Below are 26,843 nucleotides of genomic sequence, written 5' to 3' on the forward strand. Positions count from 1 at the left end.
TCAGTTCTGGAACTCCATTACTCTTAAAAGAATACTAACTTAACTTAGCTACTCTATTATGGCTAGCCAATCCCAGACCAGACTAGACCAGACTACTTCACATTTTATCTTTCCATATCCCCTTCCATTGCTTCTACCCTGCTTTCCTTACTTACAGTAGTACCCTATACATTAAACCCTCAAAATCCAATCACTCAATCCTTGGGGAGGTTAATTGTTTCACCATTCTATTTCCCACCCTAAGGACGATCTGTCTTGAGTAAATGCACACTTAACTAGGCTAGCCCCTGGACAACTCAAACTATATTTCATATCTTAGCCATCTTGCCTTCTGATACACTATTCCTACCCTTCCTCCAGCACCACCCCTTTTTACCTCTTGCTCAGGTCACAGCACCCAAATCAACAGAGCCATTGATTCTGAAAAGGATAACCTGACAACCCCTTTCCTGGCCACCATAACATATTATTTTTTATTTTAGATATTATAAGCTTTTTGAGAGCAGGGACTATCTTATTTTTTGTTTTTATATCCCTAGTACTTGCCACAGTGTCTAGCACAAAGTATTTTTAAAATGTTTTTTATTTAGTCATTTATGAATGGGTACAATAACACATGAAGAAGTGGGATTTTGTTCATGGGAAGCGTTACTTGCATGGCAAATGAATTTAGATTTGATGCAGCGCCTTTTTCTTTAAGACACAATTTGTTGCTTTTCTTTTTTTTAAAAAAAATTATTATAGCCTTTTATTTACAAGATGTATGCATGGGTAATTTTTCAGCATTGATAATTACAAAATCTTTTGTTCCAATTTTTCCCCTCCTTCCTCCACCCTCTCCCCAAAATGGCAGATTGACCAATACATGTTAAATATGTTAAAGTATATGTTAAATACAATATATGTATACATGCCCATACAGTTATTTTGCTGTACAAAAAGAATCGGACTTTGAAATAGTGTAATTTGTTGCTTTTCTTGAAAAAAAATTATATCTGACAACCTGAGGAAAGAAACTACCAGAATTCAGAGGTGGGATTTGGAAAACTAAACATTGAAGGGGCTCTGTCTTTTTCTGTATCATTGTCACTCGATATGTCTGTCATTCTATCTCTCTTTTCTCCTTTCTCTATCTCTATCTATGGAGTTATGTCATTTTCTGCATCTCTTGTGTTTTACTTTCTCCTATATCTGTCCCTATCCCGTGTATGTGTGTGTGTGTGTGTGTGTGTCTGTCTGTCTGTCTGTCTCCCCCCATTTCTCTTACACCAAGAATTATTATATATCACATTAGTAATTCTACCATTGCATTTAGAAGATATCCAAATGATTACTTCTGAGTCGCAAATTAACACTTTTGTTTTCTCAGGCCAGTTTGTCCCACATATAATGCAAGATGATAAGTTCTTAAACCTGTGAAAACAAGGTCATTTTTGCTTCCTTATTTACTTACTTTTCCTGAACTTGACTCTCTTTTCCCCTTTCCTAAGCCACATCTGCTCATCTCCTTTGTATATACACCATAGCTCCTGGCAAGATTGTGTGAATTACTAGATTTGGAATCAGAAGATTTGGCCTGGCTGAGTGAATAAAGTGCTGAATTTAGAGTCAAAAAACATGGATTCAGAAACTTTCTCTGATTCTTTCTAGCTTGGTGAGCTTGGCCAACTCATTTTACCTTTCCAACCCTGATTATTTTTGAAGCAGGGATACCATTGTTGTGAGGACTCTAATAGAATAATATATGTAAAGCACTTTGTATATCAGTATTCCCTTAACCCTACCAAAAAAAGAGAGAGAGAGAGAAGCTTTTAATCCCTCCTATATTCTCATTCCTCTTCAAACCAGCTCTATCCCTCCTCCAACCCACCCCAGCTGGGTTTGCCCTTCTCTTAGCCTTGTAGCACTAGATTCTCTGAAAATGTCCACTCTATTCTTATCATACTCTCTTGCTTCCAGGTACTTTTTATCCAATATCCCTTCTACTTCCTCCATTTAAAATCTCATTTTTCCCTACTTACTTCTCAACTGCCAGTGCTAAAAACCAGTCTTCTAGTTTCCCTTGATTCTCAGGGCTGGGTAGATTGGCTGCTTCTTAGACTCACTGTACTTCTAAACCATTTGCCACCATTCTTCAAAAATTTTTCCTGTAAATCCTATTGTAGTGAATTTATTCTATGTAGTGAATTTCAGTATTCATATTGATCAACTCTTACACTACTTAAATTTGTGTGTACATATGTGTTTTAAATTATTAAAATATACAAATTATAACATTATATAATTAAAATACATAATTTAAAATAACTAGATAACTGCTCATGATTTCTTAAATAATCCTCTTTCACTATTCTTTGTTAAAATGTTTGTTTGTGTATGATTAACTCCACAACAAAAAAGAAATTTTTAAAAAATCCATCCTGACCTCACCTTTTATATTTCTGCCCTTCCCACTCTCATTTCTGTGTTAATCAATTAGTTCCCTCTTATTCTGGTTTCACTAACTTCCATATCCAGCTTTGACTATTTTCCTTTGTCACTTTAATGTCTACTAGCTACCATTTTAGAAACCATCATTCTTCTAATACTGATAAAACATGATCTTTTAATCATGAACCCTGTGTTAGATTTACCATATAATTTCTTATCTTCTGAGTTGCAGAGTTTCATTGGAAAAAGTCATGAAATCAAATTGATTTAATAAAGGTCTAGAATTCTATCTTCTTTTTACAAAGGGGGACTATGGGTATGGAATATTGCATATACTATTAGACATGATTGATGTGTTTTGCTGGAATTGCTCTTTTTTCCTTTTAAAGTTTTTTAATAATATAATTCTTTTTAAAACAAGGTATACTACAGAACAGAATGCTATTTTCAGAAATGAATGTGATTTTTTAAAATGTGTGGTGAATAGCTTTAGCTGAACCCTGACTGCTGTCCCGTAAACTCTCTTGTCTACCTTTATTGACTGCCTTACTCCCCACAGTGACTGTTCCAGAACTTTTTACATCTCAATTTCAAATCAGACCCTGATCCCCTCACACTTAGAGCAGATTATTTGACCTCCTTTGCTGAAAAGGTGGACATTATCCAGTGAGTGAATCTGACAGGCGAGCATTAAACTGAAAAATAAATCTCTTTCCTGGGAGCTTCCTCTCTGAGGAATCACTGTCTTCTCAGTCACCCATGTTCATAAGCTCAGTCATCCTTGCTTCTCCTTTTTCACTCATGTTTCATCTTCAGTCATTTGCCAAGTTTCATTAATTCTTTCTCCACAACATAGGAATATGGCTCCAGAACTTAAAGAAATCTTGGAAATCATAATCCATCCCCCTCATTTTGCATAGACTTAGGGAGTACACTGTTCTGTTAATATTCTGGAAGACAGAGAGAGACTGACAAATTCATGTAGCTCTGCCTCACTTAATCCAATTTACTTGCAAGTCAAGATATCACCCATCACATCATAATGTCATTGATCCTCTTCACAAACAAAGGACAAACAACAACATTGGTGTTGCTGGTTCTGGGGTCTTTCTCTCCAATCCATCTTTCACAAAACTTCCAACAACAAACCTTAGTGGCTCAGCAAAGCCCTAAAATAAAGTGAAAACTCCTTAGATTGGTATTTAAAGCCTTCTATGATCTGCTCTAGCCCTACCATTTTTATTTCATTCTACTTCCTTTCTTGCAGTCTACTGTGTTAGAATCAAACTTAATCAATTGATCCCCTATTTAACATTTCATCTCTTACCTCCATACTTTCACATAGACCATGCCATGCCTTGAACACAATATCCTACCTTCATCTTTTAGAATCCTTCCTTCGATGATCAGTTCAGTTGGCACCCCTTTGTGGAATCCTCTTTGATTTCTTTATTATTAGGATTTTCTTCCTGCAAAAAGGAGTCCGTATTTGCTTACTTAGATAGAATTGTTCCCTCCAGGAGATTGCAAATTCCTTTTAGGCATTACTTTTAGTATTAAATTTAATTGCATGTAGCAACATTAATCAAAGACAAAAATGTAGTTCACAAAATCATCCTAATTTTTCAGATGAGGAAGACCCTACAATGTTTGTAAAAAGAGAATTGCAAGTAACCTTTGTAGTTTTTCCTGGAATATTTATGAAAAACGTATTTATGCAACTTAACAGAAACCAACTTAACATAAGAAAAGGACAATAAGATGGGGTGTCAGGAAGCTGTAGGAAAATAAAGAAGACCCGTTTCCATATGTAGTGCAAAGAAAAAGAAAAGTCAGAAAGTAATTTGTGGTTTATAAGAGGTGCTAGAAGCAAAATAAAAATAGTAAGAAGATAGCTCGTCACTAAAAACAAACAGGGAATATTTGCTTCAGAAGAAATGGATCTGAACTAAGATCACAGAAAATGAAAGGCAGGAAAAGAGAAAGCATCCTGAAAAAATAAATGGAGGGAAAAAACAAGATTACCGGTTTATTATGTCTAGAATCCAAGGCCCTGAAGAAGCAAAAGGAAAGTAATATAGAATCTCATATAAGTAAAGAGATAGAGGCAAGGATAAGGGAATAGGAAGGGGAAAAGAGAATTCAAAGGAAACTTTGAAAGACTAATTAGAATTATATTTAAAGGAGGAGCATCTTACAAATCTTACAAATAGCATAAAATGAAGAAAAAGGAGTCTATATACCTATAAGGTAAGTCAAACTATAATTTTAATGTTATAAGGACTGAAGAAGAATGCAGTTTCTCACATGAAGAATATAGCAAAGTGCTCTGAAAAGGTGGTTAGTATCCCATCCCAAATGGTATAGGATTAAAAAAAATTTTTTTTATTGCTCTCTTAACCTTATATCATCTACGTTTCCCAATGAAAATTTTCTCCTCCCTCTTCCAGAGCAATTATTTATAACAAAGAATAAATGAAAGGGGGGGGGAACCACTTTATTAAACTAATCAGTATATCAAAAATATTTAACATTACATATATTGTTCCACTCCTACAGTCCTTCACTCTGCAAAGATAGAGAGGGAGAGGAGGTGGTTTTTCATATCTCCTCTTTAGGCCACATTGTCATTTTATAACATTTAGTTTGGGTTATTTTACAGTTTTCTTTCAATTTATATTATATAGTAATATCTTTTATTTCCTGATTCTGTTTTTTGTACTCTGCATCAGTCAATATAAATTTTCCTATGCTTCATCATATCTTCAAATTTTACTTTAAATACCACAATAATATTCCATTACATTCATGTACCATAATTTGTTTAACCATTCCTTAATTAATGGGCATTTACTTTACTGAGCAAAAAGTGCTACTATAAACATTTTGATTTATATAATACCTTTCTTTTTGTTGTTGACCTTCTTGGAGTATAAGTCTAACTGTAGAATTTCTGGGTCAGAGAGTTTGGTTGTTTAAATTATTCTCTTTGTATAATTTAAAATTGCTTCCCAGAATACTTGAACCTCTTTATAGCTCCACCAAAAAAAAAAAAATGTATTAGTGTAGTTGACTTTACAGAAGTAAGGGTGAAAATTTTAATACATATTATAGATGTCCAAAATATGTCCTCTGGTTTGGAAGACTTATAATTATGATTGTGAATTGGATAAATCAGATTTGATGATGTGTGTATTCCCTAAAGAAATTTGAAAGTAAAATACTCCTTCAAGGATGTAGTGTCTTTTCTGTCCTGATACGAAGGATGGCATTAGAAAACATTTCAACTATTGTGTTAGGAGAAGAGCATTGAATAGTTAGTATTGTAAATTAACCTATGAAGAAAACAGTAGAGGGAAACATCAAACCCAAGAATACAAAAAAGGAAAGCAAAAAAAGTAGTTTAAAAAGAAATATTATGGGGGAGTTGCTTATAAAATGGAAATCAATACATTTGAGGATGAAATCATTAGACTGCAGGAAACAGAACTAGGACAAAGCAGAAATACAAGAAATGTGTAGTAACAAATTCCTATTTGAAGTGGTAGAAAAGACAATACATGTCCAAGGAAAGAGTATAGAAAAAAGGAAACACAGCAACATTTACTCTTGGAATTCACCTAAGTGGAACATTTTTTTAAATGATTGTGAGAACAGAGGAGACAAACTACAGAAAAGGCTTACAGGATTTTATTGAAAGGAAAGGGAAAAAAAGATTACAGTATTACAAAGACTGTTGGATAGCAGAAATGCTTAAACCTTTGAACATATATACATGTGTGTGTGTATATATATATATATATATATATACACATGATATATACACGAAAAATGTCAGAAGAGTAAAATGTGTTATATAAAAGTGAGTAAAACAGATAAAAGGAAAACTGATATTTTTATGCATTGAGTTTATAAGTAATTGGTATGCAGAGCTTTTGAAAACCAAGTTGAAAGAAAGAATGTGTAACATATAATGTGTGTAACATATAAATGCCTTTTATAATTGAAAAAGCTGTAAGGAGCAAATAAGATTGAGCGGATATATGTACAGTATATTACCACGAAATTAACTTGCCTAAAATACTGCTTCATAGACTCCTGCTCAAAAAATTTCATTACCCCACAGAAAAGCATCCAGATCTCTGTCACTCAGAGTTTTATATAGTCTAATTCCAGTCTACCCTTCTACTTTCTCTTTCATTATTTCCCCATAACTACTCTTTATTTTATTCAAACTGCCATCTTTTGTATGTCATTTGTACATTGCATTCTGCTGGTTTTACTATATCAATTATCTACCTAGAATGCCTTCTCTTACTGCCTGGTATGCCTTCTTTTATTTCTCTTTCACAAATCCACTTATTGAAATCTTACCCATTCCTGTCTCAACTAAAATGCCAAACTTTTTTTAGTAATATCCATAATATTTCTCACATATTACTAGTGTTGTAATTATGTACATAGTGGTATCTTTTTCTTACTAGATTGTAAACATTGTCAACTCCTTGAATGCAGGAACTGTCTTTATTTAAATGTGACATCATTTGCTCAGTCATGTTACCTTGTACATAGTAGGTGCTATTCATTCATAATTGAATGAATTAGATATGATATAGATATAAAATATTTTTTACCATTTCCTCCTTACTTAATCTGTTAAGGAGAGCCTGACTTTTGATTACTGTGAATCTACCTGTTTTAGAGAGTAAAGCAACCTGTTTCATTTCTTGAAATGGTAAGAAATTGTATTTGGGGATGATTGGCTTCCCTGGGATCACCTTCATGCCTGAAACTTCATAATTAGTTTAATATCTTTTTATTGGTCTCTTTTCTGTGATTAGGCCTTGAACTTTCAAGACTAATAAGTACACTGGGAAAAAAAAACAAGTCTGGACTTATTTGTGTTCAAATCTTGTCTCTTCTGCTTACTTCCTTTGTAACCTTGGGCATTCCTATATCTCAGCTTCTTCATATGTAAAAATGAGGCATTTGGGTTAGAAAAGATCGCTGGAGTTTTTCCAGTTCTAAATCTGTGAACCTATTTCCCTTATATTATGAAGCATCTGAATTTAAGGAGATAAATTAGACGATTATTCTTAGAGAGCCAGCTATAAAACATTGGAAAGAACACTTTAGATTCAAAGGCTCTAGTTTCCAATTTTGATTCTGCTACTTCCTAGTTTTATAACCTGGTACAAGTCAGTTAACCTTTTTGTACTTAATCCTTAGATATAAAACCGGGAAAATACACTATATACTTCATGGCTGTTGTGAGGGTCAAATGAGATGGTTTATATAAAACATTTCATGAAATTCTGTGTATATATTAATTGTTGTCAACTTACTTCCTTTTAGTAAGGAAGATTGAGCAGAGGAATCATTTTTGTGATGAATTATTCAATTATTCCCCCAAATACATACATAAATCTCCAATGAGATTTTGGGAGATGCCTTTGGAGATATTCTAAGAGGTATCTTACCATGGAACTGATGTGCTCACTAGAACCTTTTTTAAAAAAATAGGAAATTTCTGATGTTACATGTGCTTACTTATATTCTGAACATCCTAAGGGGACATTTATAGCCAAAAAAGAAAACAATGCCTGGGCCATTAGTAGGATTCCTGTAGAAGTGCATGGTAAATTTGCATGTGCTTCTACACAAACTAAAAAAGGAAATCTTGGGACTGGAATTTCCCAGCTCAAAAGATGGTACCCAGAACTCTGAGAGGGTTCCTGAAGAAATAAATGGAAGAAGAAGAAGATGTGCCTACTTACTTCAAGTTAGAAAATTCTAGGATTAGACTTTTGGGAGAAAGGGTTTTCCTAATGAAACATGTTCCTCGGGGTAATGAAAAGGAACATTTACATAGTTCTTGAGCAGTGTCTTATTTGAAGAGTAAGGCCAATATATATAGTGTATGTCCAGGAAAAAGAGGATTGTTTTCAACAGCCCGCAAAGCATATTTATCTTTACTGTAGATCTAAACCACATGATACTAGGAGTTTTGAGTTTTCTGGGACTTACTGGATTGTTAAAGGTCCATACCAAATTTAATTCTTTTTTGAGAAGGTTTATGATGAGTTGAGCATTTTGTGTGTTTTTTAAAACTGTGAGCTTCTATTAGTCTTTTGCATCTTTAATTTTTGTGTGTGAAATAAAAACTATACTTGCATGCATACATGTATGTCAGTATATATGTATACACTTATTTATGTATGAGTGTTTATATATAAACATATATATATATATATATATATGAATTGATGATGGGTCCATTTTATTCACAATCAGAGAAACCCAGAAATTAACTACATCATGAGTATACTAGGAAGTTTTGCTGGAGTAACTTTGAATGGAAGCAATATTCCAGAAAGAAAATAATTTTTTAAAGGTTTGGTTTCCAGAAGGATACCCATTCCTATAAATTTAAGAATTTTAGAAGGCTTAGAGCCATGGGTTATATATTATTATTACTTATTAATTGGCATCATGTTTATCTAGATCTTTATTTACATTTCTAAATTAATTGGTTCATCAAAAAGAACACATTAAAGTAACCTAACGATTACTAATAATGGATGATAATAAAACGTAATTCATATTAAATATTCTTAGTTTACTTTTAGATACTTTAAATATATCTCCGTACCTATCTTATTATAATACAAATACCTTTCAAAATTAATCTTTCCTATCATGATTTGGAGTTGGAAAGTATAGCCTTTGATTGGGCTTTTAAAAAATTATTGAGCAGTACTCATTACAAATTTAGTGTTTTCTTCTAAATGTATGTTGTAGTGTATGCTATACACTAGATGAAATGGAATATTTTATATGTAAACAGAAAATAAATTTGTGCAGTTATAAAATCAAAACTTTTTCTGCTCTGCTTTTTATTATTAAGTCCATGGTAAACATGAATAGCTATGTTTTATTTAGTAAAACAAAATAAAATTTTTCTTTTCAGGTAAAATTACAGAACAACATATCATATCAGATGGCAGACATACATCGTTTAAAGGGTAAGAAATTTCACTATGGACTTAATATAAATAAATTGGTACTAAATGTCTAAAACTAAGACCCAAGAAATGGTGGGTTAAATAAGAAAAATAAAACCATCAGATCCATATATAAACATAAATGGCAAAACCCTTGTGTGTAATGTCTTAGAACTAAATATAATTATAGTCATTCCTACTTTACAGTATCCTAAAATGTGTTTATAAATGTTGTTGTTTTAAACTAGAATATATCAGAGGCTTTTTAGACTGAACTGAATGAATGACCTGTTCCTAGACTTTATTAACCAGGCCAGTCTGATCTAACTTTTCTGACTTGGGCAAGTATAACTTTTATTTTACTCAAATATTATATCATTATATCAAAAGTGAATGGTTTCATCAGTGTAGGTACTTTTTTAGTTCAGGTACCCCACAATCTGTCCAAACTTTCCCAGTGCCCCAATCTGGATACAGATTTGAGACTTTCAATACTTTAAACCTATTTCCTGCTGTCTGGAAAAAATATATAGTCTGGGTATAAAAGTTTTGTATGTGAGTTTCTTTTCCCACTGCCTAATAAGGATATTTGGGTTACCATACAATCACTTATTTCCAAAAAGCATTTGTCACCAAATAAAAGAACTGAGAAATTGATCAAGTTTCTTTATTTTTAAGTTTCTCAAGCTCAGGAAAACCCTCATTTAGATTACTGGTGTAAATGGTCTTAATTTAGTGTCAAAGGAAATGAAGATCTTAATCACTTTTAAAATATAATTCTAAACTGCTTTACATAATTGTTAGACCAATTCTTAACTCTATTATAGGGTGTTACTATGCTTTTCTTTCCAGAAAGACATAGTGACATTTTGCATCTTCTGTAATTTCCCCCCCCCCAATTTTCTGAGTTTTATAAACCTTCAGAGTTGTATTAATTTCTCTCATTATTAGGTTATTATATATAATCTCTCATTATTAGTGAGTTGGAGCATCCTTTTTGTATATTTCTTGAGAACTTGTTTTTCAATCATTCTACTACTTTTCTATTGGGGAATGTCTTTTGCTATTGTTGTTATGTTCATTTTCTATATATCTTGAACATAAAACTTACATCAGAAATATTTGGTACAAAGATTTTTTTTCTTTTTCTCTGACCAGCAGAGTGGAAGGAACTTTTACTTAGAAAGGGATTTGGAGTAGAAAAAGAGAGAGTTTGCCAACCATTGAATAAGCCAAACTGGATGTTTTCTTTTTACAACATTCATCATCTGTCTCCATGCTTTTGCACAAGGCATATCCTAGGTCTGGAATTTTCTCATTCTTCTGCATAGTTTATATTGGGAGCCATCTCCTAAGTGATGCCTGAATCTTATTTAAAAATGTAGTTTGCTTCACTTTATCTAGCCATATACATATCTATCCCTCCAGAATAAAGAGTACTCTTTGAAGTCAGAAATTGAATTTTATCTCCTTTTCTTTCTGCACTGGGTCTCGGGTTCAAAAATTCAGAACTAGGAGTGGTCAGGTCATCTGTTTTAACTCTCTCATTTTTAACATGAGGAAACTGTTCCAAAGAGGTAAAGTAATTCATCCCTAGACATATAGTTAGTAATAGGTAGAGCTGGCATTTGAACCCTGATGTAATACTCTAAATTCTGTGCTTTTTCCCTCTCTTCACTATTTCACAAATAGCATTTCACAAATCTCAGAAGGTTCCACAAGGCTTGGTAGCCTTTATATTTATAAAAACCAGCAGTAATAAATTATAAAAGGAAACTAATTTATAATAATTACAGATGTAGTCAAAAGAAAGGGAAAAATAGATGAATATGTAAGGTATCTCACAGCAAAAATAACTGAAGTAGAAATCAGCTAGGTAATTTGAGAATCATGGAACTATCCAAAAGCCATGACCAAAAGAAGAACCTATACACTACATCTCAAGAAATCATTAAAGAAAAACTGCTCACGTTGCTTAGAACAAGAGGGCAATGTAGAAATAAAAAGAATCTTTTGATCATGTCCTGAGAAACCTCAAAATGAAAACTTCTGGGAACATTATAGTCAAAAGTCCAGAGCTTCCAGCAAAATTTAAAAAAATACTAAGTTGAGATATAGCCAAGATAGTGAAGTGGTAGGAATTAGTACATCCCAGACCTCCTCCACAAAAATTCCTCCAAACAGATCTAAAAAAATATGCCAGACCAAATCCTAATAGAGAAATCCAGAAAAAATTACAGTGAGTCACTTATCCAGCCCTGCTCAGCCTGAGGAGATAGACAGAAAAGAACATCTGCTGACACTGGGGATAGGGTTGGGCCAGAAATAAACCACATGTATAGGGGAGCACCCTAGCACTGAGAGACTGATTGTACGTTAGCTAAAAAGTAAGTCCCAAATCTACACTGGAGAACTATGATGGAGATAAATATGTATTAACAGCTTTGTTGTTGCTGCCCAGTTTCAGATCACAGATCCAGAGTAGATGATAAGGTGATCTATGCAAGGTTGGTATTCTAAGTGGAGAGATACTGGATAGTGTCGTAAGAAAGGAAGAAATTCAGAAGCTTGCAGAAATAGCACACAGCACAGGCACAGGGTAGGGTCTCATTTGTAGAATAAACCCCAGCCTGCAGAAGAATAACCAGGGCAAGAATCCTAGTCCAAATTAGAATCTACAGTTCTGCAACTCTGATTTAGAAAAGTTTTTCAGCTACCTGATTGGAGCTGAAGGTCCAGAAACAGTCTACTTTTACTCAAATTCAAACCCAAGTTATAAAATTGCAGAACCAAGACTGGGATGGCAACAATCAGACTATACCGGATCAGACCATGGTGGGAATACCGAAAGCTTGTATGTCCCCAGCCTGTCTCTGAGGTCTTAGAATAATAAAACACCCATTCCTCCAAAAGATAGCAACAGAATCACCCACCCTAAACTTTGCCTTCAGAAGAATTGGAAGTTGGTAAGGAAAATGGCTTCAAACTCTTTAAAACTGGTAAAGTCCTTCTTCAGTCAGAGTTGGAGAAGAGAAAGGGCAAAGATCTGGCCAAGCTAAGGCCTCTTCCTTTCTGAGGAAGCTCCTTCTCAAGGATGTGTTGGAAAGCCACATGCTTACAATTCTCTCATCTCAGTTTAATTTGCTTTGGCAAAATATGGTATTCCATGAGACTTCATTTTTTTTACCAAGGCTTTTTTTTTTTACTTTGTCCATGGTCTTTTAATTTATTGGTCATTTGAGATGTGTTCTTACCCAATTAAGGTACTAAGGGTAAAAAGAGGTAGAGTAGTTTTAACTTCATCCCCCTCTTACTTTCACTTATCATAGCCAGGATGTGTACAAAGCAGAACTAAAATCTAGGTCTTCCTGACTTGGGTCACTATAAGGAAACAGAAAAAGAGGTCTGTAGACACTAAGGAAAGAATTTCACTGGGAGCACACTGTACGCAACACTTCAGGGCAAGACAAGTTCCCAGACCCATACTGACTCACCCCAACCCTTTTTAGAGTATGGGAACTAATGACAACTCTACACTTTGTCAGTCACTTTCCAAGTCCTAGTCATAAATCTGGACATACTTAGAAAGGGACCTACATGTAGAGGTAATATTCCAGGAAAGCAATAGGTCATAGGCCCTGGCAGTGTGCCAAGAGAACATCAAAATCAGAAGCAAGCAGAACCAACTCAGACCCGAGTTGTGGAACGTTGTGTCTCAATTCTAGATTCTACCCATTGTGACAGCATAATAATAATCTGGTCAGAAATCTAAACCAAAGGGAAGATTATAGTAATGTCACTCAGAACAAGCAAGGTTTCACAGCTGGCTGATAGGGACTGAGTTTAACAGCAATCTCTTGTTGTTCAGATTCAAACCTGGGTCAAAAACTTGTAAAATTGAGTCCAGGAATATAGCAATCAGATTTTGCCCTGTATCAGACTATTTTGGGAGTACTAAAAATTGCAAGTCCCCATCCTGAGTTGTCCCTCAGTTGAATGACACAATGAACTGGCTCAGACTTCCTTCCAGAAGCACACAGAGCCTAGCTCTAACATCAAGTCTGATGTCACCATGTAGGCTGGAAGAATGAGCAAATGAAAAGATGCCACTATAAAAAACTATTACAGTGACAAGACACTCAAGATATCTACAGGTAAAGCCTTAGAGAAAAATAATGTTTTTGCATAAATTCAACTAGAACTTTTGGAAGGAGTGAAGAAGGAATTTTAAGAATAAATTTTTATCAAATGAGAGTATCAGGAAAAATTGGAGGGAAAAAAGGAAATAGAAGAAAGAATTACAAAGGGAAGTAACAGCCTGGCACAAGAGGTACAGAATCTTACTCAAGTAACAAGTTCCTTGAAAATTAGAATGGAATGTTCTAATTTCATTTGGATTAGAAAAGTGCAAAATAAAATAACTCAAATACCACCTCATACTTATTGATTGACTTACATGACAGAAAAGGAAAATGACAGATGTAGTGATGTGGAAAAAATGCGAAACTAATATACTGTTGGTGGAGTTGTCCAACATGCTGAAGAACTATTTGGAACTATGCCTCAAAAGCTGTAAAACTATACCTTTTGAATAAGCAATTCTGTCTATAACTCAGAGATTTTAAAAAAAGGGAAAGTATCTGTATGTTCAAAAATATTTATAGTTGCTTTTTTATAGTGGCAAAGAATTGAACATTGAGGGGATATCCATCGATTGGGAAATGGCTGAAGAAGCTGTAGTATGATTGTGATGGAATACTATTGTGCCATAAAAATAACAAGCAGAGGGCAGCTAGATATTGCAATGGATAGAGCACTGGCCATAGAGTCAGGAGGACCTGAGTCCAAATCCATCCTGAAACATCTGACAATTAACTAGCTTTGTGACCCTGGCCAAGTCACTTAACCCTGATTGCCTTGCCAAAAAAAAAGCAAAATAAAACAAACAAAGAAATGACGGAAGATGGTTTAAGAACAACTTGGGAAAGCATATATGAACTGATATAAAATGAAGTGAGAAGAACTAGGAGAACATTGTTCAGAACATTGTTCATATAATAGCAATATTGTACAATGATCAACTGTGAATGAATGACTTAGCTATTCTGAACAATACAATGATCAAAGATAATTTCCAAGGACTTTTGATGAAAAATGCTATTTACCTTTAGAGGTGAAGTGTGAGTATAGATTAAAGCATATTTTTTCATTTTTAAAATTTTTTCTTGCCTTTTTGCAACATAGCTAATATTGAAATATATTTTACATGATTTCACATGTATAACTGATAGCACATTTCTTCTCTTCTCAATGGTTCTCTGACTTGAAATCCAGTCATGATTCCAATGAACTATTTTCTTTTTTTAATGTGACTTCATATTTAAATTTCATCTTAATTTGAAATTTATATTGTGGTATCAATATAAATAATGGTCTAAATCTATCTTCTATCAAATATCTTTCAATATAAATAATATTGAATTAATTTCAATATTAATAAGGATGGACAGGAAGGAGGTAAAAAATTTTGAACTCAAAAGTTTAAAAACAAATGTTAAAAATAAATGATAAAATGTATTTTAAAAAGAAAAAAAGTTAGAATAAATGAAATATGTCAATGACTCCACAAGACAAGAAAAAATATTAAAGTCAAAAGACTGAAGAAAATAGATGAAATTATTAGGTATTTTTTAGTCAAAACAACTGACCTGGAAAAAAATTATCAAGAAAAAAATTTGAGGACCACCCGACTATCTAAAAGGCTTGATCTTAAAAACAAAAACAAAACAAAACAAAAAAACCCTAGACATTATGTTTCAAGACATCTTAATAAAATACTGCTCAGGTCTTTTAGAACCAAAAAGCAATGTGGAAATAGAAAGAATCCACTGATCATCTCCTCATAAGAATCCCAAATGAAATTAAATCCCAAATGAAAAGAATCCCAGGAACATTATGTCAAAATCCAGAGCTTTGAGACCAAAGAAAAAATGCTATAATTAGTAATAAAGAAAGAATTCAGGTACTAAGGAGTCACAGTAAGGATCATATTTGATTTAGCTTAGAAGACCTTAGAATATTATATTCCAGAGGGCAAAAGTTGTAGGCTTACATCCATGAATAGCTTGCCCAAAAAATTTAAGTATAATGCTATAGAGGGGGGAAAAAAATGGATCTTTAATAAATAGAAGACTTCCAAGCATTGCTGACAAAAAGGCCAGACAGAGGTACAGAGAAACTTTGAAGTTCAAATACATGAATTAAGATAAACATAAAAGATAATCACAAGTGAACAGTAAAAAAAGATCAAATAAGTAAATATTAAATACATTCAAATATGAGGAAATGATAATGTATCTTCTTTGACCCTTATCATCCAGGGTCAAAGGAGTCCAATTAGAAGCCCTAGAAGTGGTTCTATTATATCTTATTGGTCTTAAGAAAGGGATAGAATTAGAAGGAAAGGGGAATACGCTGGGAGGGGAAGGAAAGTTAGGGAAATTTATCTCACATATTCAAGATGTACAAGTAAACTTCTACATTCAATGAAAAAGGAGAGATGTGGGAAGGAAGAATAGTTGATACTCAGCTGACTAAAGGAGGACAAAATATATATACAAACATGGAGTTGAAGGTACAAAAATACATTTCATTCAATTAGGAAGTAGGAGAGAAAGGAAAGAGTAGAGAGGAGATTAAAGAAAATATTCTAAGTAAAACGAACTTTAAGCACATCTAGCTTCTTTTGCGTGATAGTAAAGAATAGAAATTTGAGAGTATGCTTTAAGTTGGAGAATGACTAAGCAAATTAAGGTGTATAAATGTGACAATACTGTTGTGCTCCAAGAAATGCTAACAGGCACATTTTCAGGAAAACCTAGGAAGATTTGTATGAACTGATGCAAAGTAAAGTGAACACAGCCAAGAAAACAATTTATACAGTGACAACAATATGGTAAAGACAAACAGCTCTGAAAGAATTAGGAATTTTGACAAATGCATTGGTCAACCATAGTTCCAGAGTATTGATGCTAAAATGTGCTGCCTTTCCCATGATAAAAAAGTGGAAGATTTAGAATCCAGAATGAGACAAGTATATTTTTGGACCTGACCAATACGTAAATTTGTTTTGCCTGACAAAAGGATCCAGTGGTAAAATATAGATCAAGATGATTAGAGATGACCCTTGATGAAATGGGAAACCTTGGCCTCTTTAAAGCAAGGTCTTTAACAGGTCTCAGTTTGATTGAGATTGTATCATTTTGTGATTAAGCTAGGGAACAATTGAAAAGAATCTCCTCTTTCACTTTGTGCCCCCCCTCAAAAAAAAATCTATCTAAATAAATGAATGTATCTGGGAGGGGAAAACCCTCAGGATTTTTGGCCAAAGCATAAATGACTGATATTTACATTCAAGCTGAGTCATTCAAGACCTAACAATAACCATATGAGACTTGGCCAAGGACCTCTAGGTGGCCAAAATCAAATTGGTTTTGGCTTAAGACTTGGTTAAGAAAGAAATTTAGACCTCTAGGTGGCCAAAATCAAATTGGTTTTGGTTTAAGGCTTGGTTTTTAAGAAAGAAATTTAGGTATCAAATGGCATGTCCAGAATTATACAACTAGTAAATATATGTAATGGGATTTGAACTCAAGTCTTTCAAACTCCTGGTTTTATAATCTCTCTACTATTCAATTTAGCTGCTGATGAAATCACAGATTATTGAATTTGTGAAGGAGGAGGAATTATTTGTACTATATTTTCACTTACATTTTTGATTTACATTATATGAGGTATGACTTTATTACTTTTAGTATGAGTTAATACAGTTAAGCTACAAAAATTTAAAATAAATTTCATTATCCATTTATATATGAGAATCAGTGTACCATTCTAATGATATCATTTATAGCCTGTAAGAGTATGCACAGATTAATGGAAAATGTGCAACATTATTGTTTTAAAAACCTGCTACAATTTTGTAGGATCAGAAAGAGTGAACTTTCCATTTTATTTTATATTTATTTGTTTTTGATTTAGAACAACTTGCTGAGCTTCGTCAAGAATTCCTTCGACAAGAGGATCAACTTCACGATTACAAGAAGAACAATACTTACTTTGGGAAGAGATTAGAGTATGAAAGGTAAGAAGGACAGAAGTATTTATCCACATTTCTTAATTTAGAAACCTAAATACACTTCTCTTTTTAGCTTCTACTCTCTTCTTTCTGCTACTTATCTACCTATTTCTGCCTTCAGATCTCTCCTTTCATTGACTTTGTCCTTCTAGAATTCATATTTGACACATTTCCATTTTAGCACACTGTAAAACACTGAAGTCCCTCTTACTGAGCACATAGGATTTATGTTCTGTCTGTCATATTACATATTATGTAAACCCAAGAGTTCTATTCTAACAAGCTCCTTTAGATTCTAAATCCTTCAGAAAACATAGCATATGCATCTTTATGAGTCAGAAAAATCCATTAGTAGGCCTAACAAATAATAATTGACAAAAATTTACATTTAGATCAGGGAGCTCCTTGATGTGTTTATCTTTCATTACTACATATCAATTCATCTACAAGAATAGTCTTAAGTGACTTTCATTCATATCTTCCTTTAAATCTCTTACAGGGGATTTACTCCATGTTAAAGGGGCCCTCGTGTCAAATTTGTGACATCACATACTTACTATTGAAGCCTATAGGATATTGAAGCCTATATCCCTCATACTCGTTACATAACCACACTACTTCTTCTTTAGACATTTCTCTCTCTGATGATGTCCTTTACACTTCTGTAGAAATCTTCACCAATTTTGCGTTCCAGACTACTTATATTCTCTGTGCACTTTTCCATTTACCTTTAAGTGACCTGCAACTTTAATTCATCAGATACAATATTATTTCACAAGCTGAAGCTATAACATAAAGCACTGAACAATTTTCCAGATCTACTCATATTATGTGAATATTTGTACACACATACAACACACACAAATAATCTATAGACTATTTCTCCTATTGCATAGTATAGTGTGGACAACAGAAATCTTTTATTTTTCACTTAGTTTTTCCTCTGTGGATAGATTAATCTCTTTTTAATGAGTATAAATGCCATTTGAAAACTATTTCTATTCCAGGGCTTGATGCAATTAGTACAGTGCCATCTTCAAATAGAAGTGTATGGAGGACCTCATTTTCACTTATATTGTCCTCTGGACTGCTTCCATGACAGTAATATATGCCTTTGGGAAAACATATTTGTCTTAAATCTTTCTTGATATTAATAACAATAGTGTTATTGGACAAAGATATTTTTGCTGTTACAACTTTCAGGAAATCTTGTGTGATTTTGATATATGGATGAAAAACACCTATTTGAAAGAGAGCCTTTCTAGTAGGATCTTATATTTTCTACACCTTTCAGTCATTGGTGTGACTATAAAGGTGTGGCCTATTATATAAGGTCATTTATAAAGGACTAGTCCCTTTTCATACCTTTGTTCCAGGATGCCTTCTGCTTTTGTATGAATTAATTTTATAATAATTTTGTAAAAAAGAGAATGTAGTCATAAATGGAAGGCAGTTATTGATATTTTATCAGTCTCCTTTCTGTAAAGATAATAAATTCTGTGATTTTTTCCCCCCAAGTGTTTAATATCCTTCTCTCCATCAGAGAGCTTGATTATTGATTCTTCTACAACTCAGATTTGTGTTACCTCTAGCATAGACCTCTTGTGGTCTAATCTTAATCTAATCTAATCTAACTATTCTTGTAGTCTAATCTAGCTATTCTTTTCATCTTTGTTTAGTTAGTAAGCATTTTTAAAAGTATTTTCTATGTGCTAGACAATATTCTAAATCCTAGAAGATACAAAGAAAGGCAAAAGACTTTTCTCAAGGACTTCATAAAACTTGAAAGAGATAACATGCAAACAACTATATGTAAACAAGATAGGAATTGAAGATAACCAAAGAGAAATGCTCAAGCATTAAGTGAATTCAGAAAAACCTAGCTAAAGTCATTTAACTGTTTCTTTATTTTAGTGCACCAGAAAGTACTGTAATGTTACTTCACAAATATGATAACTTTCTTGTCATTCATGGAGGAACTTATTTTAGAAGTTTTGAATGATTTTTCCAATTTTTGTGTATTGTCTTCTTTCCAGTTTCATTCATAGATGCCAAGCTTTCTGCAAACTTTTGTTTCTTCCATTGCTTCTTGTGGTTTTATGGAATGATATTGTTTATAATCTTTCACTATATTCTTCACAAGATATTACCAATGAACTAGGTTGCCCTTGGCTGTCATCTTATTCTAATTGCAAGGAGGTGGATTTTGTGCTGTCTGAGGCTTGTTTTAGACTCTCTGAGCTCCTTTTGGGAGAGTCGATTTGTAACAATTAAACATGATAGCCTGTGTGATGTCCATCTGGTTTTTCTTGTGCTCATAATTTATTTAAATAGATTAGGTAGGAGTTGTATCATTTAGATACTATGTCTTGTCACATTTATTCTTCTAATTAGGCACTGATTTTTTAATCTTTACTTTATCAAGTTCACTGTCTGACTATACATAGCTGGTTCAGAAGTGCCATCCACTTCAGTAACCAGTCACTTCCTATCTATCAGAATTTAATTAACTTCTGTCTTTATGGTATTATTTGTCATTTCCCTTGTTCAGCAACTCCTGACTTTGAAAAATGTATTAATGACATAAAGGCATGGAACTTTTGTGTAGAGTATGAGTCTTTAGATTTCCTTATTTACTCTTGAATTTCCCTTATTTACTCATGAACCATCTTTTCAATACATTTTTCACTGTCTTCCTCAATATACACTTTTGTATTACAGTATATGTTGATTAAATTTGGAAATTTTTATTGAGTTTATAGAAAATTTCTTTATTTCATCCTCTGAAACAGATGTTGGTGTATAAGTTGCAATAATCTATATAATCTTTTTTTTTTTTGCAAATGCTCATTATGAATATTGTAATATAAGTTAATCAAATGTCCCATAAAATGATTATTCCTGTTGCCCTTGAATATAAGATAAAATTCACTTTACAAACTCATCTTTGCTAGGAGAGCCATTTTTTTCATTTTGCTATAATTCCTTTTATCTCCTGGTTTTAAGTTTCTTGAAAGTGGGAACTGCTTCATTTTTATTCCCAGCAACTAGCATAGTCTTTAGCATATAGTAGGTGTTTAATAAGTGTATTTAACAAATTGGTTGATTGATTAGTATTAGTTTTATATTTAGTAAGAATATCAAGAATTGTATATTTCATTTGTCCCTGTAACATATTCATGTTAGTCACTAGGCAAAGATCTTGCATTTTATAATAAGTTAAATTTGGACAATTGAATTCTCTGTCCCACTTTTTGCTACGTTGTCACTATCATTTCAAAAGAAGAGTGCCACACAGGCTATTTTGTGTTTTTCTTTATCTTGTAGGTTATCATAGCCTAAGAATTCATTATTAATTAACATCTCACAGGGGATAAAGATGGGATTTAGATGGGCTGGTCCTCAGAAAGAAGTAAAGTGCTATCATTATATTACATTGTTTATGGAACCTACTATTATTTTAATTCTACTGGCAAATCCTTGGTGAGCTAGGGTCATCCTTGTGCCAAGATAAGCGCACTGGAATAGGAGTTTGTGGAGGATCAAAGGCAAAGACAAAAAAAGAAAACTGGCTTTTGGAAAGGGAAGCTAGTAAGTAGAACTAACCTGTAAGGTCATAAAAGAAGAAGAAAACAGAGAAAAGCAGAATAAAACTATCTCATTATACTCTTTCTGCCTCATTACTTGTTGCTCCTAAATATACCTACAAATACACCTATTCAGCTTAGGCTTAAGTCTAAAAAGGCAAGAATTCTCTCATTAGATAGATATTAGACCACTGTAAAAATAATTTTATTTTTCTTTCATATTATCTCTCCCCTGGTCATTCTTTTTTCCTTTTTTTTTTTTTTTTTTTTTCTCTTTTCATTCCTCTGTTTAAATTTGAACTTTTAAATTTTCTTTTCCAGATTACCAGGCCTGCTAAAAATGAATGCATGTACTAATTCTTAAACAAATTCCTCCTGAAAATCCTTATTAAATCTCTGCTAGTGATTCTCGTCCTTTCCTGGTTCATGGTGGTAGTAATTTTATTTCTTGCTGCCATCATTTTCTATCTTGCTAATGAGGCTAGTTGTAGAAAATGTGTGCAATACAAAAATAATAGTAGATGTGGAACACTTTACTCCTTCTGAAGTATGCTTTATTGGTCACTTGTTAACTGATACTTTTCTTACTGACTACTAGCTTTCTGAATTTCTATTGCCATGCTGAACCATACACACCTTTTCAAATGTGTGCCCACTTCTAGGCAACTTGGAGAGGAAGTCAGTGTAACAAGAAAGAATGATTGTTTCCATTTTAGTTTTCAGTGTGGGCAACAGATCAAGGAACTAAGAGCACAGCATGAAGAAAATATTAAAAAGTTAGCAGATCAGTTTTTGCAAGAACAAAAGGTAAATCATTTCTAAGTATTTTCTCTTATTGAAATATATTATTCTGTTTAAAACTTGGGAAATTCAAACATCAATTTTATAGTGACACTTTAAATTGACAGGTAGATTGAATATTTACATGGCTACAATTGTCTACAGTTTTAAAATTTTACTTCACTATTAGCTTAATTTTCCTTATAAGTTTTTTAAAAATATTTTTCTTTAATATATTTGCCCGATTATATGTTGAATAATAGCCTACTGAATATAAGCCTTCTTTTAAATTTGAAGAATGATTCAATATATAATAATCATCAGATATATTATTTTAGAATTAAGTAAAAATTACTAGAAGCAGTTTTGGTTAATTTGGAAGAGAGGGTAGTAAGGTTAGGGTTAAGAATCAGGCATTTGAAAAGCTTCCCTGCCTCTTCCTCACTTGTTCATTGAGGTATCCTAGTGTTTTAAATCAGTGTCTTGCATATAATAAAGGCTTAATAAATGTTAAGTTGCTTATTGTTTGAATGATGGATTGGCTCTCTATTAGCTAGATACAGCAAAATTATAGGTACTAGGATATTTTGTTGCATAGTTGTTCACTTTAGATTTGGAGATTTTTGCAGGGAATAGGCAATTTATCATATTAAAACTACCTTGACATTGAATCTTTGTCAAGATAGTCTAATCAGAGGATAATCTAAACTCATGATGGGAAATTAGAATCATAAAATTTTAAATATGGAAGTAATCTTAGAGGTCATCTAGTCTATTCTTTTTATTTTAAAGATTTATTATAAAGATTCACCAGTCTTCTTACTAGCATTTTCTGATTCCCCAGGAAAGGATGCTTAGAAATAAACAAAATCTCTTTCCTTTCCATCCCCTCTTCAGTTATCAGTACAATTTATAGGGGTAGAGAAATAATTAAATTTTATGGAGAAAATTTAATATTATATATTCTGACCCCAGTATCATACAAAAATACTTTACCTGAAGAACAGCATATACTTTGATAGTTATTTTTCAAAAACCCCTTTGATTTCCATCAGTGTATGATCTTATTCCATCACAATAGATCCAATGCTTTCCTTGCCTTAATAGAAATTTCACAAATTTCTAGCCAAAAAATTCAGCATTAATTCTATGGGGATGAGGCTTTTTATTAATAACTAATCTGTGATTTTATCAGGGTGAGTATTTCTTCCACCTGTGTAAATAGATTACATTTCTCCTGTTACCTTGGTTGACAAATTTGAAGAGTTACTATGACTAAAAACTTCATCTTCCTATAGCCAGTCTGTTGATAAACCTTCCTTAAGCTAGGTAGTATGGTACCCCACTTTAACCTTTTCCACTTTGGTGTAACCTCTAAGAGATTGTATTTTGTTAACATAGCCCAGAAACCTGACCATGCCACAGTGAGGCATCAGAATTGTTCTTGATTTGGGGAAGATCTTTGTTGATACTGATTGTTAGGAACAGGCATATTGCTTTTGATTTTTTTGAATAGAAAAAAAAATTAAATAGAATTTATCTTTATTATATATCTTTATTAGGAAAGGATTGAATAAATTGTTAAGAGTAGAAAACTGGAACCTAGAAATGATCTTATTATATAGAATTAGACTTTATAATATATATGTGTATATTAAAATTGATTCCTACCTATAATAAATTTATCTTGTGGAAATGAACTACAGAATTTATCAAGCTGCTCTTTAGGGCGACATAGTATCATCTGAAATTCTGCTGTTATAAAAATCATCCTCTAGTAGGCAAAAGGATTTTGAATAATTTTGTTCTGTTTGTTCAACATAGAAGATGGCTTTTTTTATTGGAGTAAACATAATTTTATCTCCTGTTAAGAAAATTATTAATAAATTCTGATTGCTCTGTATGTTCAAATCTATTTGAGTATAGATGATGAAAGAAAAAGAAAGCTTTTCAAAGAATTTATAATTCCATTATGAAAAGTATAACAGGTTATAATCCAGGCTAAACATTCTGTCTGAAAATGTTTTATATCGTAACATACACTATATTCAGATACTAATATCTATAGATAAGGAAAGAAAATACATATACATAGGGTGTCCCCAAAATCTTAGTGCAATTTTAAATTGCATTGTAATAGGAAATCACAAAGTAACAAAGTTGCCTTTTTCTCTTAAAGCTAAAAAAGAAATTACAACTGCGATAAGATTTTTGAGATACCCAATGTGTATATTGTGTGTATGTGTGTGTGTGTGTGTGTACATGTACCTCTCTCTCCATATATATATACATATATCTAAGGTTAGAATTTGCTAGGAAATAATAGATGCTTTTGTCAAAATATAACAGGGTGGTGAAATAGATAGTAATGGCAGGTAAACATTTTTTCTCATTGTTTAAGCTTTTATTAACAGTATGAGAGAATGTTTCTCTTCCCATTACTTTTTGGTTCTAGTAATGGGATATACATTAAAAAATTGTTTTTACAAAAATAGCTATATAAGTAAATATATTTTTCCATGTCATATTTAATTGGATAATTAAGTGAATCTAACATTTTTGCCACTTTTTTAACTGGAGGCTTTAAAAGTACCTGTGTTATTCTTTTGTGACTTTCTATTACTATACTATTCTATTACTAAACAATAACAATAATTTACATTTACATAGTGTTTTAAAGTGTATAGAACATTTTCCTCATAACCCTGAGCAGAAGGTAGTTTAAATATTATTTCTGTCTACATCCCTCATCCACATGCCCAACACATACAGATGCGGAAACAGACTAAGTAGTCCTGTAAGATTTGTCTCTGATTATACCAATGTCAAAGCCAGGATTTGAACATAGCTTTTCTGATTCCCTGTCCCATTCAATGTATAATGATATATCTCATGTAATACTTTCTTATATATAGGGTTCAAAAGTTGACGTATATAGAAAAAGTTAATTGTTTCTGGACATATAAGAAGTAAACAAGTAAGTCATAATTTGAATTGAAAAATATTTCCTATTACCAAATCTATATTTTTCAACAGCAGGAAGCCCTAAAGACTCAGCAGAATAATGTAATTGAATTGGATACAAAAGATCAGGAAGCACCCAAAAATATTCCAGATGAAGTTGAGAATGCTGCAAATAAGAATGAGAAACCCTCAACCAATCATATTTCACTTGGGAAAGGTATTTAAAAATATATTAATGGTATGTTTTTTTTCTCTTCCCATTTGTAAATCTTCCATTCAAATTCATAAATTTAGTTTTAAATATCAGTTTCAAAAATATGTATATATATATATATGTATATATATATATATATATGCATGTCTCTATAAATATATATACATATCCACACATATGTATTTGTGGGTATATATAGTCATATAAACACAAATATACTTACCCACAGACACATATACACATATGTGTTACCAGTAGTGAAGTAGTTTATGTTGCAGTAGAATTTGGATCCACATAGCTCTGACTTCATGGCTGTATTCTGTCCACTATGCCTCCAAACCTGTAAAGTTTTCAGTATTGTGTCAAAATTGTATCCTTCCTCTCCCCTCAAATTGTAAATAATTATTCCTTTGATAAACAGCTGGAAAAAGTAAATGGATTCAGGATTTAGAACTTTTATTGTTTCAGGGAGTAATGATCCAGAATACCAAGTCATTGAAAGAGAGCATCAGGAAGCAGATGAAATTGTTCATTAGATGAAGAAGGTTACTTTCCCCTCATATGTTTTCAGTTTACTTTGGAAAAATAAAGAAATATGTTTTTGTCATTTCTTGGGCAGAACAAATTAAACGAGCTGGTGATGCAGGCATGCCTGGAATAGAAGAGAATGACCTTGCAAAAGCTGATGATCTTCCTACCTGTAAGTAAGAATGACTAGACGTGTTCTTAAAAGATTAAAGTTTTTCATGGTGATTCTGCTTTTTTATTTAGTGACAATTTATAAAGAGTCAAAAATTTAAGATAGCATAAATACTGTTCATATATTAAGTACATGCTACAAAAAAATACTAAGCTTTGTGTGGAGGATAAATTCAAAGTAAGAGGTAAGCTCTGTTCTCAAGGAGCTTATAATCTAGGAGAAAGAATAAAATATAAACACAGGTGACTAATATAAGATAAAATATGACTAAGTATAAAATAGAGGTCTTGTCCCAGTACTGTGACAAATTGCATTAACTTTTAGGTGGGAGTTTGAAGGAGTTGGGAAGGGAGTATGTTCTAGTATACAGGACAACACAATCAAAGACACATATATATCATACTGTAGGTTTTTAATTAATGTTTGGTTGATTGATGCAGTATATATTTTAAGATACAGATTTGGTTTTAGAGAAGAGGTAAGAGAATAGTAAGGATATGTAGTTTAGTTTGGCTAGAATATGTCTGTTTCTGTAAAAAGAGAATACTTTTTTTCATTTTATTAATGATAATAATACATTAAGAATAATTATCCAGTATAGTCTGGAAATATGGTCTGAATATTAAACTTCCCAGATAACTGAGGATTATTTCTTTAAGTTCCTGAACTTTTCTCTTGTACTGTGATTTAATATTTTTAATATTAGATTTTAATAATCTAATGTGTATTTTTTGCCTTAGTAAAAAGAATACAGATTATAAATTAACTTTTTCTTGATGCTTCAGGGATGTAATTTATGAACAATTACTGTATTATGCTATAACATAGTAATAAAGCCAGGATTCTCATTTTGTCACTAATCCAGTTCAAACCTTTATTACTTCTTATTTTAGCCTAACTGGTTTCCTTGTCCGCAGTCTCTCTTTAATGTAATCATATCCAATGCTTAATTACCAGATTTACTTTCTTAAAGTTTGCTCACATCACCCTAAAAAACTCTGAATAGATATCTATTGCTTTACCAAGT

General features: G+C 32.5%; 1 protein-coding gene across 4 annotated transcripts in view; it reads left to right on the forward strand.

The window, feature by feature from the left end:
- Positions 1-26,843, forward strand: part of CASC4 (cancer susceptibility 4) — an 81,473-nt gene that overhangs the window by 8,252 nt on the left and 46,378 nt on the right. For 2 of the 4 annotated variants that reach the window (XM_031952219.1, XM_031952221.1), the window contains exons 2-6: positions 9,401-9,455; positions 17,475-17,577; positions 21,875-21,965; positions 24,975-25,119; positions 25,736-25,816. In XM_031952219.1, coding sequence (XP_031808079.1) covers positions 9,401-9,455; positions 17,475-17,577; positions 21,875-21,965; positions 24,975-25,119; positions 25,736-25,816 — 475 coding nt within the window. The remainder of the gene's footprint in view (positions 1-9,400; positions 9,456-17,474; positions 17,578-21,874; positions 21,966-24,974; positions 25,120-25,735; positions 25,817-26,843) is intronic. The other 2 variants (XM_031952220.1, XM_031952222.1) reach the window with 1 other exon arrangement.

Source organism: Sarcophilus harrisii, chromosome 2 (genome assembly GCF_902635505.1).
Source record: "Sarcophilus harrisii chromosome 2, mSarHar1.11, whole genome shotgun sequence".
Classification (NCBI taxonomy): Eukaryota; Metazoa; Chordata; class Mammalia; order Dasyuromorphia; family Dasyuridae; genus Sarcophilus; species Sarcophilus harrisii.